We start from the raw sequence: 22,047 nt of genomic DNA, 5'->3' as shown, positions 1-22,047 counted from the left end.
CGATATGACGACACTCCCCGCGACACTCCCCGGCAGCAGCTGCGCACTCGCGCCCACCCATCATGGCGCCGGCGGGAGCACATCCGGGTACACCTGGGCGGAGCCAGTCTGAGGGAAACCCCGCCCCCGCCTCCATCCCGCGCCGCTGATTGGCCGGCGGCTCCGCGCTGCCCTCTGGCGCCCCCTGGCGGCCGCGGGCGGTGCGCGCAGCGGGCGGAGCAGCCGCGGGCGCGGAGCCGGGAGCGGTAATGAGCGAACTGCGGCAGCGGCCCGGGCGGGAGCCCTGCGGGGAGCGGGACCCCGAGGAGAAGGTGGGATCCGGGCCGAGAGACGGAGGGGAGAGGCCGGGAAGCGGGGCGGAGGCGCTGCGCGGGGATCGGCGGGACGTGAGGGGGGGGGGGGGCCGGGACGGGTTGGCTGCGCGGCCTGCAGAGCGGGGGGGAGGGAGGGACCCCCCGCTTCCCCTCAGAGACCCCCGCACCCTGCGCTCCTCCTGCGCTTTGGGGACCCCAAGCTTGGGTTATTTCCACCTCCTGACATCCCCGACCCCGAACCAGCAGAGTCCGGCGCTGGGGGAGCCGCTGTCCGCGGCTGGAAATCCCGTCCCGGATCCCCCCGGCAGCGCGGAGATCGGGGGGGGGGGTTCCGGGCTTTGAGGGGGTGTCCCCAGGGGAGTGACAAAGCCCCACAGGTGTCTCCCACGTTATCCCTTCCCCGGCAGCGCGATGTGTCCTCTGCATCCATAGTTCCATAAGGTTTAGCGGCCCCGTTTCTCCCAGGAAGAGCCCCGAGGAGAAAACCGAACTCTGGTTTTACTCTGATACCTTTTCTGTCCCAAACCCAAGCCCGGTTGGATGCTCCGAGCTTGGCAGTTGCTCCCTCAGTCCTGTCTGTCACCTTTGTCATCTTTATGTGCTTCCCCAAGGGGGAGAGGAACAAGAGGAATAAGCAGCCAAGGAAAAAAAAAAAGCCCCCAACTTTGTAAATAATATTTGCAGGGTCACAGTGAGCAAAAACTGGAGGGAAAAGTGGATCCTCGTGTTGAATACAGAGATCTTGAGAGCAACCCAGTGTTCGTGCATTTGCCTTTAGTTGTGTCCTGTTGGTGTTTCCTCTGCTAAGGCAGGAAGCACCAATTCAGAGAAGTGTGAAATCATCAGGAAAAATGCCTTTTGCAGTTTAAATGTCACTTTTAAGACGGTTTTGAATGCCAGTTTAACAGCTGTGAGGAGCTGTGCCCTCAGGTTTGAAGAAGAGAGGGGACAGAAAGTGCTGGCAGTGCTGAGAGTGGGTTTCCTGGGTAAGTTTCTGCCTTTTTTGTTGCTTACATGAAGTTGACATCCATGTTCTCTGGTCTCTGTTAAGAGAGCAATAAGGTGGATTCTGTTGTGTTGTCGTGCATGGGGCAGGCAAAGCTGTTTCCCTCCAGATAAGAACATTTGTCTCAGCTGGAATTTAGTTTGCAGCAGAAAATCTTCAGGGACTTTTATATTCAGGGACTTTGGTGGGTGCTGGAAGATGTCCCTCAGCAGCCTGGAAGGACAGGACTGCTTAACCAGAATGCAAACAAACTCCCTCTGCCTTGCTGGGATCTTGCTTTGGCTGATTGTGATGTGTTCCTAAAGAAGGTCAGAGGGCTCCTATTTTGAGTGCAATCTTGTTATCTCCAGGCAAGTGTGTTTTTTACATATGAGGAGCCTTCTGAAGGGCTCCTCTGATATCACCTTTTGAGGACCTGAAGAGAGGGGGAACATTTCTGTGGTACTGCTCATCCTAAAGCAGCCTAAATGAAAGAGACAAAAAAAAAAAAAAAAAAGAAAATATGTTTTCCAAGGAGTGAAGAACAGCTCCTCCAGGGTCTGTTAACAATAGAAAGCACTTCAGGAGGCAGAGAATTTCCCAAAACTGTGAAAATCAAGCTGGGTGGGAGGTTACCTGGCAACAGTAACCCTGCCATGAGTACAGCCCCACGGTGTCACCCTGTGCTCAGTGCCAGACTTCTCTTTCCTCCCCCGAGATGAAGCTGTTGTGATGTTAGTGCTTGGGAAATGCCTGACAGATCCTGGGAATAACATCAGGATAAAGGCAAGGCAGCAAACTTGCTGCTGGGCATCCTATTTCTCAGTGGTCTTTGCCTGCCCAGAGTGGTGCCTGCTGGTATTGCTGTCCAGAGGGGAGATTCCTGTTTCTGCTTTGTCATTCAGTCAGCCTTGCCAAGAAAAAACATTTAGCCACGCTTATTGTTTTGTAGAGAAACCCTTGGGTCTTCTGAAAAGGGCTCTCAGCATAATCAATGAGCTGAAGTGAGATGTAAACATCCAGGCTGGTTTTAAGGTTAGCCCGGGAAAGCTGTGTTTTATTCTTGTTCCTGCTTTCCTCTTCTGATAATGGAGAGGCTGGTTTCACTTTCTGGTCCTCCGACCCTTGCACAGTGTCACAGCTCTGATGTTTTTCCTCCCCACTGGCACAGGGCAATGCTTACAACTGAAACTGGGCTGCTTCAGGCTGTCGTGCCAGAGCAGCTTCAAATCGATTTTTGTTAAAGTTGTTGAGCAACATGCAGTTCTTCATCTCAAAGAGAACAAGGCAACATCTGTTTGCCCTGATCAGTGGGCTCCTTTTGGTCTTTTCAGTGAAAAAAACCTCTTGCCCCAATGTTGTTTGTGCTCAGTACCCATGTTCTTAGCCCCAAAGACTAAATGTTGTTAATTGTTGCTGGTTTTGTGAAGGTATCTGAGGTTAGATGACTGAAACAAGTTAGAGTTTCTTGTTACTTTGCAGACCCCTTTATCATTTGGTCCTTGCAGACTTTTTCCTTTGCTTTGCAGACTCATTCATTATCTAAACCCAGGGGTCAGTGCCTTCTCTGTTGCATGCATCCCATTAAATCACATTTTCTCCTTCAGCTTCCCAAGAGAACAGGAAAAGTGCAGAAGAAAATTGTTCCATAGAGCTCCTGAACACTTATGCTTGATGATTTTAAGATAATTTCTTAGTAGCTGTTTGGACTTGGTGTCACTCAGCTGTGAGGACAGAGGTATTTTTCCTTTTCCATCCTCCTTTTGCTGGGATGATGCAGGAGCAGTTGTCTGAAATCATGGGGCTTCTCTGACGTCCCTTGGCCCAGTCCTGTGGAAGGGAAGGAGGGCAGGTCTGGGTCAGGGTGATTGCAGGAGTGTTGCTTCACTGTTTGGAGGCCTTGAAGTGTGCAAGGGTGAAAAGTTCCCATGCCTAGGAAGGGTCCTTGTTCTTGCCAGCATGGTTTCACAGTGGGCTGATGATTTATCTGCCTCACTCTGTATCCTGGGGTACAAAAAATGAAGGACTTTGCCTTCCCAGCCTCCTGATTTCTTGTGCTTCCAGACGTTTTGCAAGACTGTCCTAGTGATCTGAAGTGTTTTGGTGAGCTCAGTAAATGCCAGGTGTTTGAGGTGTTTGAGTCGTGGTAACTTAGGTCTGCTTGGGGGGATGAAGGGCAGAGATGTGGGGGGCTGCCTGGTGTGTGCTGCGAGAGATCATCAGCTCTGATTTCTGTGTTTGGCTTGGGTGAGGCTGTAGGACATAGAAAAATAACAGTGCTGGTACTCTGAAGATTTAGGCCTTTTCAAATCCCGTTACTTCCCAGGCTGTTGGGAGTAATTGTGAGTTTGTGAGAACAATGAGGTTCTTGTAGGACCAAACCCAAAAAATCCCATCAGTGATGCCCCTCATCATCTTCAGCCATGATGAAGAGAGACCCACCCTGAAGGCTTGGTTTTTTACTAGCTCTTAATATCATTTTAGGCTTGATACCAAGCATCAGTTTGCTTCTGCTGAAGCAGGAGCCTCATTTACCCCTGATAGGTCTGATGCAGGAACACATTTCAGCCTTCTTTGCTCTGCCTGCTGAGTGCATTCATTGCTGTCTCTTGCTGTTAATTGTGGCAATGAGAACTGGGACTGATTGCATTTCTAATGGAGCTCATTATTTGACCAGCTGTCAAATTTAATACCTTCACCAGCTTCTGGCCTGATCTGGGGCTGATGAAAGAGCTGCAGGCTGCTCGTTGTTCCCTTTGGATGGTGTTTGACTCCTTCTTGCACAACGTGCAGGCTCCCCACTGAACAGCTCAGTTCCTTGCTTGTTTGCAGTGATGCCAGAGGAGTTTGATGCCAAGCAGGTGTAATTTTAAGGGTGGGTTGGATGACTCCCCCTCAGGCTGTTGGGTGCTTTCTTTCCCAGTCTGCAGGGAGCTGGGTGCAGGACTGGGGATGGTGGAGGAGCACAGATGCTCAGGTTCAACCCCCCAGGTGCATGTGGCTCTTGTGTTACTCAGCCTTCAAGATAATTCAGAGCTTGCTTCTGTTTCCCATCCTTACTAACTGGGCATTTTTAAAACCTTCACCACTACCTATGAGGTATTTCACTGGGCGGGTGCTGAGCCCCTGGCCCAGGGTTGCCCCCAGAAGCTGTGGCTGCCCCATCCCTGGCAGTGTTCAAGTTGGATGGGACTTGGAGCACCCTGGGCTGTGGGAGGGGTCCCTGACCATGGCAGGGCATTTGGGAATGGATGAGCTTTATCTATTCCAACCCAAGCCAGTCTATGATTATTTAAAGCCTGTGTTAGCATGTCTCCCTCCTGGTGATCTGCTTTACTTGAGTTTTCTCTGATATATGTTTTCTAGGATTATAAAGGACCATGAAGATTCAGATTTCTCTAGAATAGGTTCCATGGGGGTCTGTAGGTTTATGAGGATAGCTGTGACTTGAGAAAAATCCTGATTGGAGTTCATCAGTTTTACATCTGGCCACACGTCCCAGTCCTACCCAGCTCCTTCCCTCGGTTGGTTCAGATAAAGCCAGCAGTACTGACCAGCTGAGGACTGTGAACGAGGTTGTGGTTCCCCCTTAGAGTCAGCAAATTAAACGAGCTGGTAAGATTTTTTTTTTTCAACTAGGTTTTGGAAAAATATGTGTAACTCCAGAGGAATTGAGGGTCAGAAGCTGATGGCCTTGGTGTGATCCAAGCTCTCCTTCTGGGGGACAAAACCTGACTTTTCCTGCAGTAACCTTGCCAATACAGGCAGTGTAGCTGTTGCTGCAGGGCTGTTTGTTCTCCCTCTTGGTTCTCATAGCTCTTCCAAATAACAACAGCTGGAAATGACTGGGCAGGGTTGTGCAGACACAGCTCCTGTCAGATCCCAGAGGTGCTCAGGAGCTTTGCTGCCTTGTTTCTGTCCATGTTCCTCTGTCTCTGCAGGGACACCAAGGTCTGGCATGGCATCATGCTAGCAGAGGGAGCCCAGTTAGATCCAGGGAAACCCAGCACTGGATTCTGTCTCCAAAACATCTCCACCCCGTGTTTCAGAGCAGGAGGCAGAGCCTTCCATAGCAGGAGGAAATTCTGGGGGGATGCCAGAGGCAGCAATCTATTTTTATGCTCTTTTATATACAATAGCTTCTGTAAGGGACTTGGAGCATGATGGATTTACCTTCTTGATTTCCTGGAATAAACAGATCCCGGAGGGGGTGCGGTGCTGGGGGACAGGCAGAGGATGAATTTGTGCCCTGTGAGTCACAGGGAGATGTGACTTCCCATGAATCAGAGATTGCTGATGCCAAAACCAGGCTCTTGTATCAGACTGTTGTTCTGCTAAATGCAAGCTGTGCAAACCTCCCCTCCCAGCCTGCTGCCCAGCTCAGCCTGCTTGTGTTCCAAACAAAGCAGTTGGCTTTGGGAACCTGGGATGGCCATGGGAGTTTTCGTGGTTATTTCAGCCACTATGCAAATATTTATGCTTTTTGTGATGTTATCTGCTGAAGGGGTCCATTTTTAGGCATTCCCTAATTTCCGTGCATGCTTTCAACCGCAATATGATTTTTCTGGGGGGGAGGGAGGGGAGTCCTATATAAACATAAATGAAACCTGACCTTTGGTTTTTCAAGACAACAGATTGAGCAGGTACCACCAGCTTGGTGGGATATCTTGAGGGAGGGACATAAGAGAATTGCATTTTACTGCCCTGCAGATAACTTAGAAGTTCAAACACTTTCCCCTAGACCAGCACCAGGACATGAGCTACCTTGTGCTCATTTGCAGGGTGATTTTTGGGGACCTTATTATGAATCAAACCTGACACTTGTTTACTTCTTCATTCCAGTGTCAGTGGACTCCAGACTTCCCTCTTCTTTCAACTTTCTGAACTTTTAAACCTCTACAAGAGAATATCCTGTAATTAGGGAGTAATGGGAGAATTTTTTTCCTTGATGTCACCTTGAGGATGGAGGTTTTGGTGCCTTTGGGCAGCTGTTTGGAGATGGGCAGGTGCTGTGTGGATCAAGCCATGGAGAAGGGAAGGGAGCAGACAGTTTTCCTGGATGTAAGAAGTAAAACCACTTTTGAAAACCACTGAGACTTCCATAACTGAGGCCACTGGGTTTGTATCCATTAGAATAATTCTATTGGCCTTGGTCCTGCAAATGTGCTTAGGGGGGAGAAGAGTCAAGGCTTCAGTACAGTTGGTCCCTGCTGTTCTAGCTCTCAATTTTATTGCCTAAAAAAAGCAACTATATTTTTCCCTTTCAGCAGTGCATTAGCATTTGCCATCACTGCTTTTTTTGTTTGTTGAAATAAAGTAAACCAATGCCTTGCTTCAAGAAAGGTGCACAAATAATGGGATTTCTTGAACTAATTTAATCTGTGTAACTCTATCTCTGTATTGGGCAAGAAATTTTTGGCAGGGAGATAACTGACTTGTTTCTATGACAACTGAGATCATGTCATGGATACTTGGGGAATAAAAACCCTGAGTGCTCACAGCTTCCACTGTGAGAAAACCTTCTGAAAACTGAGCACAAATTTCTTACTGCACTCTTGCAGGAGTTAAGCTGCTTAAAGAAATCTAAGACAACCAATTTCTCTGTTTGTCTTGCTCCAGGGTGATAAAATATTTGTTCCCAAATGTTGCTTAGAACTAAAGAGTTTTACTCTTCTCATCATGACTTTGTAGAAATTGATGAGTTAGGATAAAGTGTGTCTTGATTTTATTCCTGTATTACTTTTATCCTTGATTCTTTAAGAAGCCTTTGAGGTGATAAACTGAAGGAGCACTGAGCTTGCTACAGGGCTGGTTGGGCAGATTTGCACAAAAAAGAGCATTTCAACATAATAATTACTTGTTGGTAACAAAGGCCAGGAAAACCTTCTGCTTCTGATTGTGTTTTAATAGGCTTACACTGTAAAAGAAATGGAAAAATAAAACTCTATTGCAAGGTAACTGGAGGGAAGGTTTGCTGAACAACTTCAATTTTACGAAAAACCTAAACAACAACCAAAAATAAGGTCTATTGAAGGGTCAAGGAGGGGGTATGGTCCTGTGGCTGGGAAGGGAGGCAAGTCATGGTTTCTGGGTTAATGTTTTGCAAGTTTTGGTCTCTCCAGGCTTTTGTTTCAAGGGCAGAAAAAAGAGAGAACAGCCCAGAAAAGGCATCAGACACCTGGTGTTTCTTAGGGGAGCAGCAGAATTGGTGCCAGAATTCCATTTCTTAGCCCCAGCTTCCTTGGAACAGTTTGTGCTGGCATTGTGGGACGTGGTGTTGGCAGCCTGGGGCTTTAACCCAGCCCAAACCTGCCCCAGGCTGTCACAAGCTCCTTGCAGAAGCAGAACCAATTCTAACCAGCTTAAATTTTCACCAGGGATAGCACTGGGTGAGTGTGGTTCAAAGCTGCTGAAGCTATTTGAGGAAAGCATTGCTGTCTGGTGATCATCCCTGGGGATGGGGTCTGGCTGGCTCAGGCAGGATGAGCAGGACACAGAGATGTGCTGGAGGCTGTCACCAAGGCAATGCCACAGCTGGATTAAGGAGCCCAGACCAGGGTGCATCATGCTCAGGCTTAAACAAGTTATTTAGCAGGCTGCTCAGCTGCTTAAACTGGTGATTTGTAGGCTGATGGTTGTAATTTGCATAAAAGGTATAAAAATAGTGGCAATTACTGAGTCCTCTCCATAGCCTGTATCTGGCACAGTGTCCTATATAATCTCAACACTCTGCTTCATGTAAGCAGGGAGAAGAGCTGATTCCTGACACTGCTCCCTTGTTTTCAAAGTGAAGATGTTACATTAGCCCTCACCTCACTGGTGATTTCTTCCATCAGGAAAAATGTTTCCTTCCATCTCCCATCAGGCTTAAATTGAACCAGCAAGGCATTTTATGTCAAACCCTAATGAGGTCCCTTTGTATCAACAAATGTCTTGACTGCAACTTTGGACTGTGGAAGTAACAGGAAGATGTTTGTTGGAGCTGTGGGTATTGTGTGTCCTTGGCACAACCTCTTCTGCTCCCACTGTTGGGGATGGAGCAGGGAAGAGCTGCTTTCCAAGCTCAGAAGGTTGAGAAGCTCAGCAGGGTGAAAGAAGGGAGAGAAGTTTGGAGACCATTAACATTAGAAGAAACCAGCGTGTGCCCTGTGGGGCTGATCCACTGAGGCTTTGCTCCTGGAGAAAGAAACATGAGGTTTGGTTTGGGATTGCACTGAAAGCACAGCAGGTCACTGGTGATGTGCTTTGCATGGACTGCAGCATCACAGCATCTTGCAATTAGTGCAAGAATTGGTGGGAGAGCAGCTCGGTTGCAACATTCAATCCCTCTGTCTCCTGATCCCTGCAGCTGCTTTCATCCTTCCTGTTCTTGGCCAGGAGTGGAAGGGAGGAAGGCACCAGTGCTCTTTCCCTTTCTTTTGGTCTCTGAGCACTTTGTGAAATTTCTGGTCCTCTGGGCAAGGAATAATTTGCCTGCTTTGCACTTAGCCCTGCAAAGTTAATTATTTGGGGAATAAATGCAGGGATGCTGGCTTGGATCTGCACCCTCATTTCAGTGCTCAGTCCTTTTCTTACACAGCTGGCAAGCCTGGAATGTGCCTGGGGGGTGGATACTTGGATTGCATTAGAAATCTGCTTGAGGTTTCTGGGTTTAGCCTGTACAGATGGTGGTGGTTGCCCTAAGTACCTTAGCACTTCCCTTGCCCATTTGGATTTGAATCCATCACATTAATTTTTCTTTTAGAAATGTGCAACAAGAGAAGCAAAGCCACCATTTCCTAAAGATAATCCAGCAGGCCAGAAGAAGAAACTGAGTTTGGTCAGGCTGGAGCTGAGGCTTTTCTCTGCTGTTTAGTTTGCTCACAGGGGAAGTCCTCAGAGGGTTTTCTTGGAGAAAGCATTGCAATGGGAGATGTGATCATAGCTAAACACAGTGCACTGATTTCCCAAAACCCACTCAAGAACAGGGCCCCTGACCTCTGCTCTGCTCTGCTACAGGATGCCAAGCTCATGGTATTCAGGGAGTTTTATCATTTCCAGTTTTTATGCCCACTTCTTATGGGTTTGATCTTCTGTGCATTCCCAGCTAAGTAGCACTAAATCTTCCTGGAGTCTGAGTGCCAGCTGGATTTTACAGGTCAGTTAAAAAACAGCCGAAGAAAAAGCCAAGTTGTGTTCCCTTTGCCAGCTCTCCAGACCCACCTGAGGGGTTTAGTTTTGCTTTCCTCTTCCTTCCCAGCTGATAGAAGGGGATAGAAGGGAGTGAGCATGGGACAAGGCAGGGGAAGGCAGAGGTGGCAGAGAGGCGATGGCCCCGGAAGTCATCTCTGACAGCACCATTGTATTTTTAGCTGCCTCCACCTGCCAGTGTCTCACTGTCCTTGTCTGTTTTAAGAACCTGGCCTGCAGCCACCCATACATCACAGCTTGGGGAGTAATTATCTTTTCCTTCCTTAAGTAAAGGAGCTACTCAAGTCTTACTGCTCTAGTGAACTACAAACCCCCCCTGGTTCAGTTGCACCAAACCAGTCCCAGGGGATGTTTGGTTTGGTGGGGTCCCCCCCTCTCCCAGCCTGGGGCAGCACTGCCTGGGAGCCCACAGGGATGAAGTGTTTTTGTTTGCAGAGCTTCTGGTGTCTGGCAGCTTGGATCCCTCCTTGCTTTTCCTGCAAACACGCTCTCTTTTCTGGGAGTTTTAAAATAGCTCATGGTCCGAGGCCAAATGCAAGGGCTCTGCCTTGCCTGGTGCACAAGCACTCCCCAGGGAGAGGTTTTTCCTTCCTTTCTTCAAGGACTGAGGATCAGGATGAAGTTTAGCCACTGAAATGAAGGGCAAAACAGGGAAATTTGGATTTATTCTCCATTCAGGAGCTGGACTGGAGGAAAAACTACCACTGGGAAGAGGGCATAGGACTGCCTGGAACCAGGATGTTGTTTGTAATCCTTTTTCCACGCATTTTTGTAGCCCCTAAACAGAGGACTTTGCTCTGAGGGAAGAGCTGGAGTGGTGTGAGGGGTGGGGAGTGTGCGGGTGTTCTCTGAAGTTTTCTCTGGTGGCCATGGAGGGTGGTTGGACCCAAGTGATAAGCCATCCTCTTCCTCTGCAGCTATTTGAAGATGGGTTCAGTGGTATTTTTAGTGCCCACATGTAAAGTCAGCACTTGAAAAGTCTTTCTGGAAGCTCTTGTCCACTCCGAGGCCTTTCTTTCTGTCTAATATGGGTAGGGTTGCATGCTTGGAGATCTGCCTGGGGGTTGAGAGACCTTGTAAAAATTCCTGCTAACAAGCCCATGTCCCTGAAGCACTTTCTGCTCTCAGAGGCGCTTATTAATCAGCTCTGAGGTATCTTTACCTGTTCAGAGGGACCACATCCTTTTCCGTGGCTGCTGCTGAGACTGATAGAGAGTAAAACCCACCATGTTTGTCACCTAAAAACCCACTTGGTGTTGTTCCTTCTGGGTATAACTCCATGTAATACCCAGAATATTTTCTTTCTCTCATTTATACAGGAGCAAAGTGGTGGTAGGTGTTAGATCCAGTGGGCTGGTCTGAGTTTCTTAACAGAGGGTGTCCATGTGGGAACTCCCTTTGTCTCTCTTCAACGTGCAGGAATCAGAGTCTGAGAACAAACTGGATGGAGAGACAGCATCAGACAGCGAAAGCAAATCTGAATTTGGAGGATTGCCCCCGGTGCCAACATCAGATGACACCCCAGAGGTCTTGAACAGAGCCCTCTCCAACCTCTCCTCAAGGTAGCACTTGCTGAGCATGGTTGCCCTCTGCTGCCAGGGCTCCTGTGCCTTCCCTGCAGGGTTCTCAGCCTTGCTGGGGCTGCTGGAAGCTCTCCTGGGAGCAGGAACTGCCCCTGAGGCCACAGGAAAGAGAAGATGAGGATAATGCAGGGCTCAGGGGTCTGTGGGAGGGACACCTTGGTGCTGGCAGGTGAAAAGAGGGGCAGAAGACAGTTGGGTTTAGCTTTGACAGCACTCTCAGACTTAACTGTGGTGATTTTTAAGCACTGGTGAGAGCTATGGCTGCTGCAGGAACACGTGAGGCAAGCATGCTGGTAAGGACAAGATATAAAAACAGATCAGGAATGTTCTCTACAGGCTGCTCTGGGAAAAAGCATTTTATTTATATCACGGGAGAAAGTGTCACTCCTGGGGGTGCTGTGGGGATGGGAGAGGCTCAAGGCAGGATCTGTTGGAGAGTGGCAAGGGTACCACATCTCATCTTGTAAGGAAATACAGAGAGGGATCATGGTCTCCAGTTTATTTGAACTTTTCCTGCAGCTTGCCCAGGGTGTGGGAAACCTGTAGCTGAACAGGAGCAGCTGCTCTCCTGTCCTGTTTCAGTTTCCCTGGGGATGTTCTGCCTCTGGACAGTGCTCTCTGCATTTCCTGAGGTTCATAGCAGGGGAGACTGAGCTGAGCTGTAGCCTTGCAGCTGCTGCAGCCAGGGTATCATCAGTGGATCAGATCTCTGCAGCATCAAAGAGAACTTGGGCTTTCCAGGGCTCAGTTTCCTTCCTGTGATGTGCAGAGAGCACACTGCTTGTTTGCTTTGTTTTAACTTTCTCTATCTCCTTTCCTTCTTTCTGGCCTAGATGGAAGAACTGGTGGGTAAGAGGCATCCTCACACTGGCAATGATCACCTTTTTCTTCATCATCATCTACTTGGGACCCATGGTCTTAATGATGATAGTAAGTGCTCCCTTATGTTCACAGTGACAGGGGGGAAGGTTGTTGAGACCATCGCTGGGGTGGGCAGCTCAGAACCTCATATTTTAGAGGTCCTTATTCAGCTTGCTGGATTTCTCTCTCCATGGAGGAAACCTGGAAGGAATTTGTAACCACCTGCTCTGGCAGTCAGCATTCAGCTGCAGCTGAAACCACTAAAAGGGGTTTTTAGAAACCTCCTGCAGAAGAAAAGGGTGGAAAAATCAAAATGCTGAGCTTCTGTTGGGTTAGGAGACTACTGCCAGACTGATAGTGATTGCTGAAGTATCTTTTGCACTGCACATGCATGTGCTTTATCTCCTGGAAGAAAGAGATATTTAACCAACATGTATTACAGCTTCTGGATGTCATTTTGTGCAGGTGATGTGTGTACAGATCAAATGTTTCCATGAGATCATCACCATTGGCTATAATGTGTACCACTCCTATGACCTGCCCTGGTTCAGGACTCTCAGCTGGTGAGTAAGGGGCTGCTCCCCTCCCTGGGCTGCTGCCAGGGGACATCACCTCATGCAGACAAGCAAAGGGATCATCTGCTTACCTCCAAACCAGAGACCACAGGATTGCTGTGTCTTGACCTGTGTTGGCAGCTCTGTAAAAGAAAAGCCTCCTCAAAACCTTGACAGATCCATATATTGAAAGCCTGTAGTGATAAAGGTTTGGTTTGTCCTTCATGAAGCACAGAGATTTGAATCCCATGAGCAAGGGGCAGCGTCGACCACTTAGAGAGGGACATGGTTGCTTGGGTGGGATGGGAATTTTTAGGTGGTTCTGAAGCAGAGACAGGAGGAGGGCTGGGGAGAGGGCAGGAGCAGAGTTGGTGCTGTTGGATGCAGAAGTTGGCAGAGTCCTGTTGAGGAGTGCCACCTAAAGGCAAGAAGTCTTTGTGCATCTGAAGGCCAAAACCAAACCCTAAACTCTGTGATTCGTGGTGAAGTGGAGCTGAGGGATGCAGCCACCAGTTGTTAAATGAAAGTGACATTTCCAAACTGGGGGACATAAAGCTCTCTCTGGCAGTCACTGGAGGGGAGCCTGTCTGCAGCTCCAGAGTCATGCCAAGACCTTTGAGATCAGATGCTTTCTGTGTTCCTCCAAGAAGCAGCCCTTTAGTGTTCCTGTTCATGACCATCTGAATCCTTCACAGGTACTTCCTGCTCTGTGTAAACTACTTTTTCTATGGTGAGACTGTGACAGATTATTTCTTCACCCTGGTTCAGAGAGAGGAGCCCCTGCGGATTCTCAGCAAATATCACCGCTTCATTTCCTTCGCCCTCTACTTAACAGGTACAAACCACACTTTCTGTTGGTTAATCTTGTCTGGGCTGGAGGCAAGAAATCTGCTTGAACTACTCTTGTTCTGAGTGCTGTGTCCAATGCAGGATCTTTGGTTGGAGTAGTGGCTGATCTCTTACATGAGTCTCTGTAGAAGAAAACTCCCTGTTCTGTACAGCCAGGCTTGATTGTTCATCTCTCCAGGTGTTATCTGTAGGCAGTGCTGTTTTGTGACTTGCAAAGCAATGTGTTTTCCCACTCCTCATTGTTGCTTTGCTCAAGAAAAATCCTAAGGAGCTGTGCAATGTCATGGCAAAATGTATTTCTTACTATTGGAGACTATTTACTTTTCATTTTTACTTCTGTCTCTCCTCAGGTTTCTGCATGTTTGTCTTGAGTCTGGTGAAAAAACACTATCGCCTCCAGTTCTACATGGTAAGGTTAAATTCAAGGCCTGGCTTCCCCCAGTTGGAGGGGGCAGGAATAGTGTAGGCTGCTTGGAAATGTTGTGTAGGGAACTACAAGTCAGTAGATGCTTCTCTTCTGGTTGTGCATTGTAGTGCTGCCTGCAGGATAGGTTACTGTGAGCAGACTGGACTTTGAGGAAGGGGGTTCTGACTGTATTTCCCTGCAAACATGTTTTCTCTTCTCTCTGCACTTGTGGGCACTCTTAAGAAACTTTCTGCAAGCTGAGAGGACTGCACAAGGCTATTTGCCTCCTGCACTGAGGGTAGATGGCCTCCAGGGTTAACTGCCTGTGCCCTCCTTTCCCCAGGCTTCAGCAGGGCATTGATCATGTGTTGCTGCTAGTTTTGCTTTCCAGCACATTCAACGCATGGGGATGCAGCTTGGATATCTATTTGTCTCCTCCTCTTACACAGTCAGAAGGCTGAGGGAGATGTATGGGACCAGGGGGGAGCTAAAGAGCATTTGGTGCAGCAGAAGTCTTCCCAATGAAGGTCACCTCAGGGCCTGAGTTGAGGAACATGCCCATAGAGTACTGTGGGTGGCTGTTCCCTGACTCTGGGGCTTTGTCCTGGTGAAGTTGCATGCTAGAAATGCAGATGTGCATGAGCTGAGAGGCAGCTAACAGCATCTGACTGCAGGCAGTGGTGTGTGTGGTGGGGGTCTCTGAGCAGGCTGGACTGCATGCTGTCTTCTCTTCCAGTTTGGATGGACCCATGTGACGTTGCTAATTGTTGTTACCCAGTCACACCTCATCATTCACAACCTGTTTGAAGGAATGATATGGTGAGTTGCTTTGATTTCTGCAGCCTGAAACAAGTGACCCGGTTTGGAGCCCAAACCCTTCTAGAAAACAGCCAGGGAGAAGGTGCTTCCTGTGAGGGACCAACCTGCTCAAAACAGAAGAGAAAGACTCAGTGACAGGACAAGGGGAAGCCCCTTCGGTGGTCCTCCCAAAACCAGCAATGCCAGGAACTAATTTTGGGTGCTCTGAGACTTCATGTTCCTCTGCACTCCACAACCAGCTGGAGTGAGTGCAACCAGCCTGCCTCCAGCTAATAGCAGCCTCTCGGGGTAAAACTGGGCAGCAGTCTAACAGCATGTCATATGTAGCGAAAGAAAATGAGCTTAAAACAGCCCATTCTGGGTACACAACTCACTTGTTAGTCCAGAGCACTAAAGCCCAGCTTTCCCTAGGAGCCTCAAGTGGTTGCTCCTTGCATTGCGTTGGAGGGGGAGACTGTGCTGGCACTGCAAAACATCCCATGAAGCAACTGCTCATTTAGTTAAGCCTTGGGGTGGTTTGGTCTTGGCCTTTTTGCAGTGATGTGAATGTTTTCCCATCCAGGTTCATTGTCCCCATCTCCTGTGTGATCTGCAATGACATCATGGCCTACATGTTCGGGTTCTTCTTTGGCCGCACCCCACTCATCAAGGTTTGTAACTCTGTGGGCAACAAAACACCCACTTTGCTTCTTTGGGGCTTAGTCCTTTGTCCCCTCAGCTCCATTGTTGTGTTTTTTTGTGGGTCTGGGTTCAGCTTCCAAATTACACTGTGCCAGTCTTTGGGGCTGTGAAGTGACCAACTCCAGACTGGGATGTCAGTGCCAGATTCTGACCACTTATTTGGGGCTTTTTGCATCAATTTGTATTTGCCTCAGCAATTCACAAGCAAAGAAAGGCTGCACAGAGGTATGTGGTGGTGTACAGGGAGGTACAGGTTGTAATTCTCTCTCTTTCTCTCTGGCAGCTCTCCCCAAAGAAGACCTGGGAGGGTTTTATTGGAGGATTTTTCTCCACAGTTTTGTTTGGATTACTGGTAAGTGGGAATCATGATGCTTATTTCATTGCTCCTTTCCCTTTGTAGGGTGACAGGGTTTTGTCTAGAAGATGCAAGCAAGCTTTAAGCTCTCCCAGCTCTTGTCAGAGACTTCACATGTCCCTTACTGCTGAGGATTTGAACTGGTCCATGGCTGTGCTTTGTGCTATGTGCAAGTCCTGCAGATGGAGCAGGAAGGTCCCTGTTAGACCCTATGACATGTTTATTACAATAATTATCCTTGAAACTTTCCCTCTGCTGCTGTTGGATGAATGCTGTGCATAGTTTCAAGGACTGTGTGGGGGATATTCTTATCTGCTTTGATGATGATCTCTGTCTCTGGTTGTTTCTGTCCTCTCAGCCTCTTTCAGCCTGTTTGTACAGGCTCTGAGCAGATGCACTTACTAAACAAAAATGCTTACTCTGCCTTTAGCCACTTACTGCTTCTCAGGAGAGTAATCTTCTTAATGAAGCTGGGAGTGCAGCTTCCTCCTCACTGCCTCTCCTTGAGTGGCCTTCTCCCTTGAGATCCAGCTCTGCTGCATTGCTCAGGAAATCAGTAATCCTGCTTCCTGTGTCTCTTTTCCTCTCTCCTGGAAGCTTTCCTATGTGATGTCCGGGTACCGCTGCTTCACCTGTCCCGTGGAGTTCAACAATGACACCAACAGCTTCACTGTGGACTGTGAACCATCTGAGCTGTTCCAGCTGCAGGAGTACAACATCCCCCTGGTGCTGCAGTCTGTGGTGGGCTGGGTAGGACTCTCTGTTTATTGGATCTTATTTATTAGGATAGGAACACCAAGAAAAGAGATCAGGACTTTATTTTTGTGGTCTTCATGGGATGAGGGCATAAAAAGGGGGAATTTAGCTCTGTTCCCAGGTGGTTTCAGAACCACTTGAAAACCAACTGGTCTGCAGGCTGAGAACAAAGAAAGAAGGCCAAGCTGTGGCCAGTACTGTTGTCATTAAAGTTCCTTTTCTGTCCTTTTCTTTCTGCAGAAGACAGTCCGGATGTATCCCTTCCAAATCCACAGCATTGCACTCTCTACTTTTGCCTCCCTCATTGGGCCCTTTGGAGGGTTCTTTGCTAGTGGTTTTAAGAGAGCCTTCAAAATCAAGGTGAGGATGATGCAGGCCATTTCCATTTTAGAAATGTTTAAATGGTTGCCACTACTTTAAACAGCTCCTGTTCTCCCAGGGGTGGCAGACTGGGAGCTTTGGGAAGGGGAGGAGGTTTGTTCAGTCACAGATAAAGCAATGGGGCAGGATGGTTTTTTTTTTTTTGAATGAGTGGGGAGACACCTTAAAATTTCAGCACTGATATTCTAAACCCCTCTTTGGTGCAGAACTTGAGGCAGAAGAAGAAAGAGCCAGTCAGGAAATTTTGCAATCTGAGGCTTCCCTTGATGTCTTGAAGGCAGGTTTTATGTACAAACAGTCTGTGTTCAGTTAAGATGCTTTGGAAGACAAGAGAGGGTTGGAGGAGATAAACATCAGCCTTCCTTGACCTTTGAGTGACAGAGCTGAGTTAAGCCTTGATGTCCTTCAGGCACTGGGAGTCTTGAAGAAGAAACTTCAAAGCAGGGAGAGATTAAACAAAATGTCTTAGCCAGGCTTTCACTTCCTGGGGAGAATTAGAGCAAGGGTATGAGTGTCGTGTGTGTACAGAGGCAGGAACAGATAATGGGTATCTGAGGCTGCTAAACACAATCCCTTCTGTTTTTCCAGGACTTTGCCAACACAATCCCAGGGCACGGAGGTATCATGGACCGCTTTGACTGTCAGTACCTGATGGCTACTTTTGTTAATGTCTACCTTGCAAGCTTTATCAGGTACTTCTTGCTTGACAGTGAATTTTGGGGGCCCTGCCAAACTTGAGTGAGGTACAAGCTTGTAATAAGAGACAGTTTTTGTCCCTCTGAGATTAACGTCTCCAAACTAAGACAAAGAGGAACTGGTGAAGGAAGGGGCAGCGTGGCTACAGCCCGTTCATTTGATTGACTCCCACTTGGGTTGCCAGCTCAGTCAGGCTCAGCAATGTCACTCATTGCTAATGATGCTTTTGTGTTTCAGAGGTCCAAACCCAAGCAAACTGATCCAGCAGTTCTTAACCCTGCGGCCAGACCAGCAGCTCCACATCTTCAACACTCTCAAAGCACACCTGGTTGACAAGGGGATGTTGGGAAGCTTGGAGGACGTGTAGGGTGACTGGAACAGGACTGAAACCAGCCAAGCCTCTTTGAGGAAATTCCTGGCTTGTCTGGCTTAAGACAATAACAAGGCCTCATTTCACTGTAACTTTTCTTCCTTTCTTGGTAAATGTTTGCATTTGTGGGTTTTTTAAATAATATATTTATATAGCTTTGGTTCAAATGAGCAGATCTTGGCTTTGTAGCCGAAAAGAAGTTAAGACTTGGAAGGACTGTTGGGTGAAGTAGGAGGGTACAGCTGTCCTCGTGGTCTGTTCTTAACTTTGGATGCATGTAGGCAGAGCTGAACTTTCCCTGTGAGTGTGTTTACACAGGGGATACACCGAGCCTGGTGGGTACAACCTCCTCTGCACGTGGGAACCTGCGGGAAGCCGTGCAGCTCCCCTGGCCCCTCTGCCATGATGTTCATGATGGTAACTCTGGGGACCAGCATTTTCTCCAGTGGTAACTGTGGATGCAGTGTTCATTTTCCCAGAAAGCCACGTTTAGGCCTGTGTGCAGCCTCCTTGCAGACTGCACAGTGAGCACCAGGCACTGTTAATCAGAAGAGGATTTTACTAATCCAGCCACATTTCCTCTGCCCAGCCAGGCATGTGCATCTGTTTTCACTTGCTGGTTTGTTTTTTTTTTTTTTTTCAGTGCCTCTCACATTCCCTCCTTGTGGCTCATATTTTGTCAAATACAATTTTTCTAACCCATTCAATCAGAAATAGACCAAGGACAAGAAGTCAAGAAACTGGTAGTTGCTTATGGGAATGTGGGAGGTGCAAATTGCTTCAAAACTGAATCAAGTAAATAGGTTTTAAAGAACATTGAAGTTTTAATGAGTAATTCCTGCCAAGTAAGAACAACCCTCTAAATAGCTTGGGTCATTTCTCTTCCTCCACCCCCTCAAATAACCTTTAAGAAACATTGAACCACTCTTTGGTTGGAACCCCCCCACTGGGATATTTTAACTGATTTGGAGAGCAGTCTCCAACTTGGTTTGCTGGCTGGGGCTCCAGCACCCCCTTGGTGCTCTCAGCTGGGTATTTTTTTTCTTTCAGGGATCATGTCTATCACCTGTTTGTTACTTGAGTTCTAGGTGTTGTGCTGCTGAGTTCATCATGGTCTGTGTTACATTTCAGCCTAGGTTCATTTACCTGCAGGCTTCTCTCCTGCTTCACTTACTAGATCTTGTCATAAATAGATTGTACTTAATAGTTGTAAGTTTTATCTAAGTACTTAGCTTTATTTTGTCATACTTTTTTATTATTTAACAAGGAGAGCCCTAAAGATTGTAAACTTTTTTTTTTTTTTTTTTTTTTTTGTGACCGGATAGTGAAAATATCCCTGGTTTACACCTCAAGCAGTGTTCCCAAACACAAGATTACTCTTGATTTTTCTTCTTTCCATAGTTTGTGCATAGGAGAGATACTTTACCTTTTTTTGACCTGGGGAACAAGTGGCAGGGATAGATAATACAGAAGTACATTGCTGTTTTCAAATAGCTGCTGACACAAACCTTATCCACCAACACCCCCCCAGTATGGAGATACATACGTGCTGCCAACTAGCTCATCACTGACAGAAAATGAAACACCTGAAAATACTTTGTAGTTCATACTCTGGATTGAGATTCTGCCATTGCTTTCATTTACCCCGAGCAAGTGTGTGGAAATTAAATCGTAGATACCCACCTCTCCCTGACATTTCTATAGGAACCCTGAGGCAGAAGTTTCTCCCCATCTTACTGCAAATTCATATATTTGATTGAAAGCACTGGGTGCAGAGAAGAAGGGTTGGTTTCCATAAAGTATTTTCAGCATGGGGCTGGCAAAGTTGCAGGAGTTGGGGCAGCTCTGATGGAGCCCGTGCAGGATTGCGTTTGCTTGATGCCAGTGGTGTACCCAGAGGTTTTCCTGGACTAGTTGTGGGACTAATCCCTGATTTAGGCTGAGATTTAGTTTCTGTTGACGTGAAGGATGTTGGTCCAAGCTCCTAACTGGAAAATTGGAGGGCAACATTAAGGTGCTTCCATCTTTCTTGGCCCAGGTAGAATATTTGGTCTGTGTTTCATGCCAATTCATGGCTCCGTTGGTTGAATTTAGGTAAGCAAAGTGAGGGCACCTGCAAGGAGGACCTGGGCTGCAAATAGGTGTGGAAGTGACAGGGTTTTGTGTAGCCTCTGGGAAGTAGTTTGCCCTGTGTGGTCAGCCAAGCTGGTGTTTTTCTGAATTCTTCCTGCCTGTTGCTGACGTCTGCCAAAATCCCCCGTAGTGCGCTGTTGGGTCACCAGAAGAAGCTGTAGTGTTGATAAACCTTACAAAAGTGTGCTGCTCTTTATATTAAGAATTTTTTCATATGGGTCTTTAGTCTCCTTCTGGTCTTGCTTTAAACCTTTTGTACCTCTTTAGTTGTAACTAGCAGGGTAAAAACCCAACACCAAGCTTTCCTGCGTGCTTTTCCCCTGCAGTGGCGTTTGGATGCTGCTGCAGTGCTGGATGTGGACACAGGAGGGCAAAGCAGTTCCAATTCCTGGTTCCCTAGGGCTGGGCCAAAGGCAGCAGCAGGAATCTTGTGTGTGACTTTCCTGATGAACTCACAGCTTTCTGCTCCTTTCCTTCCCAGCAGTGCAGTTAAGGGGTGGGCTTGCAAGGTGGGTCAGATCCTGCAGGGTGAGTGTGGAAAGGGTTGAGGAGCCTGCAGTAAATCTTGGTAACCTGAACAGGAACATCCAGTTGAGAAAGGGAGGGAGACAGATGGGCACTGTGAAGGTTGTTTGCAAGCTGGACTGCTGATCTTGCTAGGAAATACTGGTTGTGTGTCATCCATTGGGAGCTGTGGCTGGCAAACCCACTTCTACACCACTGGTCTGAATCCTGGGGGTGGTAGAGCTGAGTGCTTGGTGACACCAAGCTGTCTGGGAGCATTTGGTGAGCTCCCCATCAGCCCAGCCTGAGAGCAGCTTTAGTTCACCAGAAGTATTTCAAGTTAGACTTAGAAAATTCAGGGAACTGGAAAGCTGACATTCCTGCCTCTGGCTGTGCCTGCAGGAGTTAACTGGGATACCAAGGGATGTGTAGCAAGAGGTGTTGGACCTCTCTTGGTTGCATTCAGCCTTGCAGGACTTTAGCCACCCTCTAGCTCTGACAAGAATTTGGATTTGGAGGGAGGCTGCTGGAGAGGCCAAGATGCCACCAGGGAGGTGTAGGGATGGTGATGTGGGATTGATGCTCAGGAAGTTTCTCCAGCTGCAGGGCTCGAGCTCAGTGTTGCACAGTGGTTTTTGTTTACAGTGGGCTCCATGTCTGGAGAAGTTCCTTCTGCTTGTGCCCAAAAAAGAGGGAAATAACTGTGAGAGCAGACCAGCATGAGGAGGTCCTGTGTGAGCAAGGAGGTGTGGTGGATTGGAAGGAGGAGGAAAGCAGAATTTGGCCAAGGTGGAACCTCTGAGGGTGAGACTGGTGCTGGTAGGGGACAGGCTGATGTAGAAACCAACTCATCAGGAGCACTCACTGCTTGTCCAGTTGCAGCAGACAGGGAAGGATGTCAGTGTATTCAATGAGCAAAGGGGATGGCAAGTGGCTAGAAAGTTGCTTCTGCAGAGCATGAGAAGCTGGCTGTCCTGGGGAGGTGATTCTAAAATTCATGACATTGGTTTGCTGGTGGGTGACATAGTGATATGGGTCAGATGCTGGTTTGATCCCCAGCCTGAGGGGCACAGCTGGGCCAGGTCTGTGTGGATGAGCACTTGGCATGGTCTGATGGGAATTTGCTTTCCAGAGTCTGGTGGTAGCCCAGCTGAGTTTGCAGATGGGATGCCCAGCTAGCCTCTGGCCTGCAGTGCTCAGCAAAACATCAAAACCTTTCTTCCTGTGGTCTCCTGTCCCATGCTGACCAGCATATAGCATGTATTCTTCAAGGTGATGGGCTTAGTACTGATCTGCAGGGGTTTGTGGTTCCCTGTGTGGCTCATGAAGCTGCAAGTCCTGGAGCATCAGCAAATGCTTGGCACCAGGCTGTGAAACACCATCCTAGGGATGTCTCCTGTGCCTGATGGGTGCAGTGAGTTCCTCTGAACACAGCTGTGGTAGGACCTTGGCATCTCTTCCTTCCCCTTCCTCTCCTGACCAGCTCTGGGTGACAGGAGGAGGGTGAAGCTGTGGGGAAAGCATCCTTACAGCCTCTCCAGACCTCCCTGGGGACAGACATTTGTCCCCGAAAAGCATTGCATGAAAGCGCCTCTGGTTCTTGCCCTCTG

At 48.1% G+C, this 22,047-nt stretch overlaps 1 protein-coding gene across 2 annotated transcripts; it reads left to right on the top strand.

Moving 5' to 3' along the window:
• Positions 1-168: 168 nt before the first annotated feature.
• On the top strand, positions 169-17,967 carry CDS2 (CDP-diacylglycerol synthase 2). 2 transcript variants are annotated; one of them, XM_071728977.1, is made up of 13 exons: positions 169-311; positions 10,909-11,051; positions 11,906-12,002; positions 12,399-12,496; positions 13,183-13,322; positions 13,687-13,745; positions 14,479-14,561; positions 15,124-15,211; positions 15,526-15,594; positions 16,195-16,347; positions 16,594-16,713; positions 17,323-17,426; positions 17,668-17,967. In XM_071728977.1, the coding sequence occupies exons 1-13, from the start codon at positions 249-251 to the stop codon at positions 17,795-17,797; spliced, it is 1,347 nt and encodes a 448-aa protein (XP_071585078.1). In that variant the 5' UTR covers positions 169-248; the 3' UTR covers positions 17,798-17,967. The 2 variants fall into 2 exon arrangements, with proteins under 2 accessions (XP_071585078.1, XP_071585079.1); XM_071728978.1 differs by having other exon boundaries at positions 226-311; positions 10,809-11,051.
• The last annotated feature ends 4,080 nt before the right edge of the window (positions 17,968-22,047 follow it).

The sequence above is a fragment of the Heliangelus exortis genome, chromosome 30, assembly GCF_036169615.1.
Source record: "Heliangelus exortis chromosome 30, bHelExo1.hap1, whole genome shotgun sequence".
Lineage (NCBI taxonomy): Eukaryota > Metazoa > Chordata > Aves > Apodiformes > Trochilidae > Heliangelus > Heliangelus exortis.
This window is presented reverse-complemented; position numbering and strand designations above follow the sequence as displayed.

What these genes read in the sequence shown, in the direction of transcription:
- CDS2 (XM_071728977.1), top strand. Translation starts at nt 249, where the DNA reads ATGAGCGAACTGCGGCAGCGGCCCGGGCGGGAGCCCTGCGGGGAGCGG. An exon ending in TGCAGTCTGTGGTGGGCTGG is followed by an intron (nt 16,348 to 16,593) that starts GTAGGACTCTCT and finishes TTCTTTCTGCAG; the next exon opens with AAGACAGTCCGGATGTATCC. An exon ending in TACCTTGCAAGCTTTATCAG is followed by an intron (nt 17,427 to 17,667) that starts GTACTTCTTGCT and finishes TTTGTGTTTCAG; the next exon opens with AGGTCCAAACCCAAGCAAAC.